The following is a 9,432-nucleotide window of genomic DNA, read 5'->3' as shown; positions in this document are numbered from 1 at the left end:
TATATGAACAAAACATTTATTTATTATTAAAAATACTCATATTTACATTGATATAGTATAGGTATGCGGTCAATAGGAATGAACAAGTAATAAATTAGATTTTACAAATAGCACAACACCAAGTAGTTTTGGTTCGTAGGTACCTAAGTAAGGATTAAAAACATGGGCAACAACAATAAATTACACATAATTATGTCGATTTTTTTCATATTCTCTTATGTGATATAATTAGAGCAAACACCTAGAAAAAATTTAGTTTTCTGTTACACACTTAGAAATATTTTCAATCACCTTTCATACTTTACTCTCATTTTTAATTACACAAATTGTGGTAAATTATAATTGAAATTTTAATGTAATCGGATATGTAAATTCCAGGCCAGACTTGGAAGTATAGACTTATTTAATTAAGTTGCCTAGTATATTTTTAATCAATTTGAGTTCTTCCGGATAAAATTGTAACAAGGCATATTTTCGCTAGAATGTTTGAATGCAAGTAATACTAGAAGAGAAAGAGCCCTTACAAGATGTACCATAAAATGCCTTATGTTTAGATGAATAACCAAGTCGGGACCGGAAAGCAGGGTTCGAAAATATCCGATATTTATTATAAATATCAAAACATCGGATATTTATGATATATATCCGATATATATCAACTTTGATATTTATATCAATTTTGTATGAAAGCCATAGTATTATTTTATTGTATTATTCATGAATACTATTGCATATGTGTTACATAAACATGTTTTTAATGTTTTTAAAACTTAACATCAGACAAATAAAGCAAAAACATAAAATATCTTTGAAATACGGCAAAATCAACTAAAAAAATAAAAATCTTATGTCAAAAAGTACAAATACAGTAACAAATTTTAAAAGTTGATATACACTCGCGAGCAAAACTATGGAATCACTTACATGAAGTTGTTTCCACGCGATCTTGTGTACTAATGAATTTGTTAGTAACAAAAAAAGTGGCACCATTTTAAAGATTAAACTTTTACCTTTAAATTGATATCAAATTCATTTAAATCACACCAGTATTTAAAAAGATATCGCGGCTAATGTGAAGAAGTAAGGAAAAAGACATGTATCAACTGTTTGATACGTCGCGAGCTGCGGCCCATTTACCCCCTATAAAAGCACGTGTTTTCGGATTTTTGCTTTCACACGTTGATCCATACAAATCTCAGCTTCTTTTGACACTTTACCTGGGATTCTACACCTTCAGAAGCAGCACAAATCCTTGCACTACTGCAAGCAGGGCTCAGCCAGCGGGCTGTCGCATGTCAGCTCCACATAAGACAGTCTTGGGTTTCGAAAGTTTTAAGACGCTTTCGGGAGACTAGTGGCTTTATCCCGAGACCAAGTTCTGAACAGCGCCAGTGCACATCGCAGAAGGATGACCGTTTTTTCATGTCAACCTCTCTATGAAATCGTCATTTGACTGGTATCGACGTCCAGCAAGAGCTCAGAAATGTTCGTAGGATAACTGTTAGCGTGTGGACAGTTCGTCTAAGATATAAGCAATAGAATTTGACTCCAAAAAGGCCTGCCACAGGCTCGAAACTGACGGCAGGTCACCGATAAGCACGCTTTCAATTTGCTCGTACACATCTCGATGGGAAGTCGAGCAAGCCACCCCCATAAGCCACTGTTTCAGCGAACCAGCACTGCACAAATCGCTCCCCAGGCTGCCTATAGACCCGACCTCTTCAAATGCTGCACTGCAAACACAGTCTGCATTCATCGGAGAATAAAACTCTCCTCCATTACTCGCCTACCCATCAAAATAAGTTGCGAGTTAATTGAAAGCGTGCTTGTCGGTGACCTGCCGTCAGTTTCGAGCCTGTGGCAGGCCTTTTTGGAGTCAAATTCTATTGCTTATATCTTAGACGATCTGTCCACACGCTAACAGCTATTCTACGAACATTTCTGAGCTCTTGCTGGACGTCGATACCACTCAAATGATGATTTCATAGAGTGGTTGACATGAAAAAACGGTCATCCCTCTGCGATATGCACAGGCGCTGTTCAGAACTTGGTCTCGGGATAAAGCCACCAGTCTCCCGAAAGCGTCTTAAAACTTTCGAAACCCAGGATTGGCTTACGTGGAGCTGACGTGCGACAGCCTGCTGGCTGAGCCCTTCTTGCAATAGTGCAACGATTTGTGCTGCTTCTGTAGGTGTGGAATCCCAGGTAAAGTGTCAAAAAAAGCGGAGATGTGTATGGATCAAAGTGTGAAAGCAAAAATCCGAAAACACGTGTTTTTATAGGGGGTAAGTAGGCCGCAACTCGCGACGTATCAAACAGTTGATACATGTCTTTTTCCTTACTTCTTCACATCAGCCGGGATATCTTTTTAAATACTGGTGTGATTTAAATGAATTTGGTATCAGTTAAAAGGTAAAAGTTTAATCTTTAAAATGGTGCCACTTTTTTTGTTACTAACAAATTCGTTAGTACACAAGATCGCGTGGAAACAACTTCATGTAAGTGATTCCATAGTTTTGCTCGCGAGTGTATATCATCAAAACCGGCTTGATATATATCGGATATATATCCGATATATATCTTGATATATATCCCTTGATATATATCCTCGAACCCTGCCGGAAAGAGTGGCTTGCACTTTCCAGGCAAGCTTGAACATGTCTTCGTTGGTTGACGTTAGCAATAAGTGTGCAAGAGAATTGACATTTTGAAAATATATGATAGGTTGTGAAAAATAATAGTAGACTAACAATTTTGTATGAACTGAAAACAATGTTACGGCAACACCTTCGCCCGAATACTTTGATTGGGACGACGAGGTCTACGGAAAGTGGTCCCAAAGTCGTTTGGGCAAGTGAGGGGCGTCACAGGTTTCACTGGTATGGATAATTTCCAATGATTAATAAAGTAATTTATTAATATTTTTAGGTACAGCACAGTTAATGTAGTTGTAAGATGGACATTTATAAATACAAATGGGGACAAATATGACAGCTCGTCAAATTGAATTGGTATTCCTAACCAGCTCTTTACTTTGAGTTAGTGCACGCACAGACATTTGAACCGTTAGAAGAATCGTCAAAACGCGCAATTGCCAAAAGAAATCGTAAATTACTGTAAATTCAAATATCAGTGTATCAACTCAAAATAAAAACGACTTGATACAGTACAGGTTACGATTAATTTTCGGATGGAATTGAGAATTTCTAAAGTATTAAAATAGGCGCACACACTATGTTTATAGACTGAAAGGAACCGTCCGTATCACAATGTGGAAACAATATTATTTTCCTTTAATACTAACAATTTCATTAGTTACTTAAGTTCTGTTAAAAGTGCCATTTTAAGAACGGTTCCGTTCAGTTCTCTTGTCCTAAAGTTTAGAGTTCACTCGAGACGAGACGAATTCCTCTTCTGAAGGGGTGTTACTTGAAGTACAGTACTTGTACATCATATTAAACGTACTTAACCAAAGTACACAACAGTCCATGAAATAGTATAGTAATAATACCATAAGCATAACATTAACACATCGTTTGTTTAATATTTTTATGCAAGTCGTTTAATGCCTGCGATTAAATGTATGCAATTTAAGATTTGTTGAATGTTTTTATTATTATTTCAGTTATCTTGTACACAGAGCGTTTCTGGTAAATAATTCGATGACTAAACTTTACATAAACGAAAGTATTTATAGTTACATAGCGAACTGCTAAAATATTATCTGTTTTCTTAAATTGGTATAGGGTTTGACGCAATTTGTTCTATTCACACTTGATCACGCAGCACTGTCCGACTTGGAATTCGAATAGGAGGACAGGAAAATAAAGAAACTGTATTTTTGTTTCAGTGTCAATTGCCTCTAACCCTTTTAAAATCTGCAAAAATTAAGACTTTGTTGAACACTATGCATTTCTCTCGCAATTTAATATTTAGACTCTACTCTACTTCCTTTACCAAGACTCATATTTACTGTGCAGCTTCTGAATCGACCACAAGTGCATTACAGTTATTTGTGCCTTGTAAGAAATACAAAAGACAATTTTTAAGCGTATTACAGCTATTAACAGTTCTATCTGCACTTTGAAGCCTTACAAGTTCCGATTTCGCATAACGATATAAGGACAAATAACGCGTCACGGTGCAGGTGAAGCCGTAACATATAGAAGAATAATTATTAACGTTATCACTATAGTCTATCCAATATAGCTTGATTAGAATGACAGCTTTCAAACGAATGTGACTAGTGCTGGGTATGTTTCGTACGTTTCACATAGATGTATCGATAAGTTTTCGAAAAATATTTATAAAAAAATGCACCCAATATTTCTTCATATCTTTATTCATAAAAATGTCAATTAAAATTTATATTTAAAGACGGTAAAATTTAAAATGTATGTCAAGGGTGTACAACCTAATCGTAGTCATCATCATCAGTGTTCTTCAGTGGTTTTTTCCTCTCGCTAGAGGGCGGTGGACATCTCTTCTAGAGCAACAATCAATCACTGGTAATTTTTTGGGTATTCATAGCATGAATACCCAAAAAATTACCGGTGATTGATTTCCGATGTTTGCTTATTTAAGAATGAAATGTTTTTTGGTTTTTAATAGTGAACATTTAGAAAAACGTATAACTTGACTTAAATATGGAAAAAAAAAATAGTTTTAATTTTAATATGACATTTGTCGATATGTCCCATCACTAACATTTTTGTAACTCGAGATAACCTTGTAGAGACGTCGTTAATAATCTAGCTTGATTTTTATGATTTCGAATTACTACTTATTGGTGTAATTTAACGCTGCATTTACACGAAATTAACATTTTTATTGGAAGCACTGTCGTTGAAAATATTGTTTGTAGGTCAGACGTGAATTATTTCACGTCCGCCAATATTTAGCTCTCATTGATCGCTACTACAAAGTTATGTTGTTACTTTTGATGGCAGCTGTCATTCTAATCAAGCTATATTGGATAGACTATAGTCGCAATTTATTATAGACTGTCATTAGTCTGTCAACGTGATCTTACAAACTTGATAGTGTGTAACCAGGCTTAAATTTTTAATATGTATTTTAAATGATATTTTATGCTTATGAAATATCTTTATTGTTATGTGTTTAAATTGATGAGAATGTTTGTTTGTGTGAGGAATAAAATATTAGCCACCATGACTTGTCTTTTATAATGAAAATCCCGAATTCCCGAGCATAATATTGTTTTGATACATGTTTCGTATGAAGTCGGTTAAAAACTGTTGTTTGTTTTAGTACTTCATTCAGACTGGTAAAAGCCTACTTACATTGATTGTGTTAGTGACTTCTTAAACAACGTTTATTTAAAATTTAAAACGTTTATTTAAATCGTTTTGTTCAGAATATCATCGATTGTATGAAACGAATATAATAATTCTATTTCATTATAGTCGCAATTCACCGAAAGTAATAACAAAGAAGTTAACGTCATTAAAATTTATCATTGACTTGCATCGGCGATTTTCACAAGCTCCGCGTTTGTATCGCTAACAATGCTATACTCAACGCAGACTCATGGCAGGCGGGGCCATAAGTAATTTTTGAAACAGGGATGCACACTTGCCGATATTTTATTAATAATTACGTACTATAATTAACGCTATGCCTGCCTCTGTGTGACGTCACCCATAACCAGTGTGAGTGCGAGATAAAACGTGATATGCACTGTTCTATTATTACACTGCATTTTTAAGTCATATACTTTAATAGTCATACATCTCGATGTATATGACTGTTAAAAAATGCAGTGTACCTATAGATCGAGATCTATTCTCGATGCGACATGGTCTAAGATCCGAACTAGAAGCGATCTGCAACCATCTGTTTATTCATTTAAAGGTATTTTAAATCAATTTTAGCATGTTAAAAATATGTCGCGACTAAAAATAACCTGATGGGTGTAGGCTAATTCGGATCTTCTACTATTGTCTATTGCCGCATGGATGAAGATTTACATTAAATGTATTTTTTTAGGACTTCTAATAAGATTTGTGCGAATTGAAGTTCAATAATTCTAATAATAATAGATCAATGGGACATTATGTGTGAGCTTTGTCCCCAGAACTGTAGCCCTCTACCTTACAATTACAAGCTTTTATATTAAACATGCTAATACTATAATTTTATTATATGACAGCTCAAGTCTGATATTTGTCTCAGAAAAAAGTTATGTCAAAAAATAAAAAATGATAATCAACCCTCAAAAAATACACATTAAATCACTTTTGACAAACATAAAATGGTATCACGACAGCTCAACCCCGGGACAAATCGACTCCTGCGACAACTGGACGACTGTGACAACTCGATTTTTTCAACACTCAACACTTTTGACTTACTTCAAACGGTGCCACGACTGCTGGAACCTACGACACTTCGACAACTCGATTAAATTAATTTTAACCTACTTATTACATTAATTTTATTAGCATGGTCTATCATAATAAGGTAGGTATTAAAGTGCTACAGTTCTGGGGACGTTTTGTCCTATTGTTCTGGACGACAAGTCAAGGCCAATCATTATAGCCTCCGTTTAAACGTAACCGAGTATAGTCATGATATAATGTATACTATATTATTTTTTTATACAAAAAAACTTAAATTTAGACTAGAGCATAGGTATAATAAACTGCAATTCTGCAGAAATAAATAATATAGAAAATAAATAAACTACACAGTAACCATTCGTTTTAAACAACGAATGCTTTATTTGTATGGAATAGGAAGGTGACATAGTAAATTGTATTAATAGCTTTAAATTGTTTTGTTCTTTTCGTTTTTGGATCATTCATTATGGAAGTTGCCATATAAACGGCATTGTTTATTAAAGGAGAGGTAGATATAGGAAGGTGTGGTTGTTTGACAAATTTGACAAAAAATCGCAGGCTCGTATTATGAAAGAAAGCACAAGATTTCAATTAAACTGGATTACAAAAGACTGGAGTCTATGAATTTTTGGTTCATATTTTGGTCATTTCATGATACGGGCCTTAAACTGGGTTTAGGTTAAACGGGCATGGATGGAACTGGTAGGTAGACCAATCCCAAAGGTAAAACAAATGGGAACTACCCTTTTGGTTTGATCTGAACTAAATCTACCACGGCGTTTAGGAAGAACTCGGGAAAATGCACAAACTATTGATGAACTAAATTTTGAGGAAGCACTTCAATTGACATTATAGTCACTATTTTGATGTGATGCATTGTAAAATTGGATATTAGACAATTGGGAACCCATCGTACATAGAAATAAATAAATTAATATAAATCTAGAATTAGATAAGCTTTGATCTTTGATGGTTACGGATACAAAACTGTTCGTTTAAAAATATGCATTAATTTTGAATTATTGTCGTGCTAGTATGGTTAGTCATAAATCATAACGGTCTATCCGAATACATACGAGATACTGATAAGATTAATTATGGTAGTCAGCGATAAGCTGACATTATAATAACAGTCCTACCAAATTAAAAAAAATCTCTCGCCAATTTTAAACTTGATGATCAGTATTTAGATTGATGAATTAATTTTATCCAAAATAGGTTTAAAATCTTGGTAGGCACACTTTTTATTTCATCATTTGTCCATGTGATATGCTAGATTTACCAAAACAGTAAATAATAAAATAATAACTGATCCTTTAACTTGTTACTTTAAATATTCTTTAATGATTAAGAGAGCCATTTAATTATTTTAAAATATATTTCTGTTGCGTATCAAACAAGTTACTTATTCCTAAAATAACGATAATGCTACTTTCATAGCTACAAAGAGAACTTTGTATTTGAATGTGACATAAAGTTGCAACATCGAAAAAACTACATCGGACCGGTAATTCATATAACAATAAATATACATTTTTGGAACTATAAATACATTTAAATTTGTAATCGTCAACGATACAAACAATATATTATTATTTCTGAAGATTAGTAAGACACAGTGAAAGTCTTTCGTTTTTGTTTGTTTGGTTGGATAGTAAGTTACAGCGTAGTATAAAGTTCATAGCAGACTTATAAACTCGGAAAGGGATCAACACCATCGCCTTTCGCGCGCTGTCAATCGCGAGGCGAGGCGTTTACGTTACGGTGCGGATAAGTGAGCGTTGCAGTATGGAGTTTCATACAAAGAATACTGACCACCTCGAGTTGATAAGGTTACGATCCCTTTCCGGGTTGATAAATGTGCGACGTCCTTTAGTTACCTAAACGGTATGATAGTTACAGGTCGCGCAACGAGAGTTGAGATCATGACACAAGCAAGGTTTTGTATCTGTATACGCTTGACGTGCTGAAATCTTGCGTATTCTGACTATATTTTCTGTATTCAAATATTGCACCTGTGTGAGTGTGTGTTCACCTCAACATTTGTTGCGCGACCAATACTGTTTGAGTCGGATATGTAATGTAACTCAGTCGCATTTTGTGCTGGCGAGGCTGGACACCAAAGGGAACCTTACTATTCGCAGCTGGTTGGCGTAGTCACACACGATCGCATCTTTCAGAGGCAGGATCTGTCGCACAAATATGCACCCGTCGCTCTGGCCTGTAGACAAAATCATTTATTTTTGTTTATAAATATTAGGAGAACTAGCGGCCGCCCGCGAATTCTTACGCATGGACCCCGGTTTAGCCCTATAGGGGTTGAGTTTTGTAAAATCCGTTCTTAGCGGATGTCTAAACCCTATATGGAATCTACCTACCAAATTTCAAGTTTGTAGGTATTATCGTTTCTAAGATTTCGTGATTAGTGAGTCAGTGATCTTCCGTGATTCGTCGTTTCAGCCGAAAGAAGTCCACTGCTGGACAAAGCAAAGGCCTTCCCTAAAGATTTCCACAAAGACCGGTCCTGCGCCGCTCGCATCCAGGCACCTCCCGCGACCTTCACCAGTAGGCCTAAGATGCGCGCCGCGATAAGAGGTTATCACGCCATTTTATCGATTTTGCCCATACATTTTGACGTCGATAAAAGTTGTCACGGCGCGCATCTTAGGCCTACAGATCGTGATAATCACTACATATTATAAAACAAAGTCGCTTTCCTGTTTGTTTGTCCCTATGTATGCTTAGATCCTTAAAACAACTAAAGGGATTTTGATGCGGTTTATTTTATTAGATAGAGCGATTCAAGAGGAAGGTTTTTAAGTATAATGTATAATACATTTTACTCATGCGAAGCAGGGACGAGTCGCTAGTTTAATTAATTAAAACTTTTTTACTTATAGGTACTTCTCGTAAAAATTGCACCTTAGGAAAAGTAATTTATTCGATAAGTTTATTTATTGCGCTTTCAAATGACAAAAATATTGATGGAGAATGGAGATGATTTCAAAACCTTTTATCATACAAAATCTTCCAATAAAGTAACTTCAGTAGTAAGTCATACTAAACAGAA

General features: G+C 35.0%; 1 protein-coding gene across 1 annotated transcript in view; it reads right to left on the bottom strand.

Annotated features, from left to right (window-relative positions):
• Positions 1-4,534: 4,534 nt before the first annotated feature.
• Positions 4,535-9,432, bottom strand: part of LOC135086879 (sterol regulatory element-binding protein cleavage-activating protein) — a 44,545-nt gene continuing 39,647 nt past the window's right edge. Inside the window, exon 22 of the mRNA XM_063981711.1 lies at positions 4,535-8,583. Within this exon, the coding sequence (XP_063837781.1) occupies positions 8,450-8,583 (134 nt within the window). The 3' untranslated portion in view covers positions 4,535-8,449. The remainder of the gene's footprint in view (positions 8,584-9,432) is intronic.

The sequence above is a fragment of the Ostrinia nubilalis genome, chromosome Z (genome assembly GCF_963855985.1).
Source record: "Ostrinia nubilalis chromosome Z, ilOstNubi1.1, whole genome shotgun sequence".
In the NCBI taxonomy this organism is placed as follows: domain Eukaryota; kingdom Metazoa; phylum Arthropoda; class Insecta; order Lepidoptera; family Crambidae; genus Ostrinia; species Ostrinia nubilalis.
The sequence above is the reverse complement of the archived record's forward strand: the minus strand, read 5'-3'. Positions and strand labels throughout refer to the sequence as shown.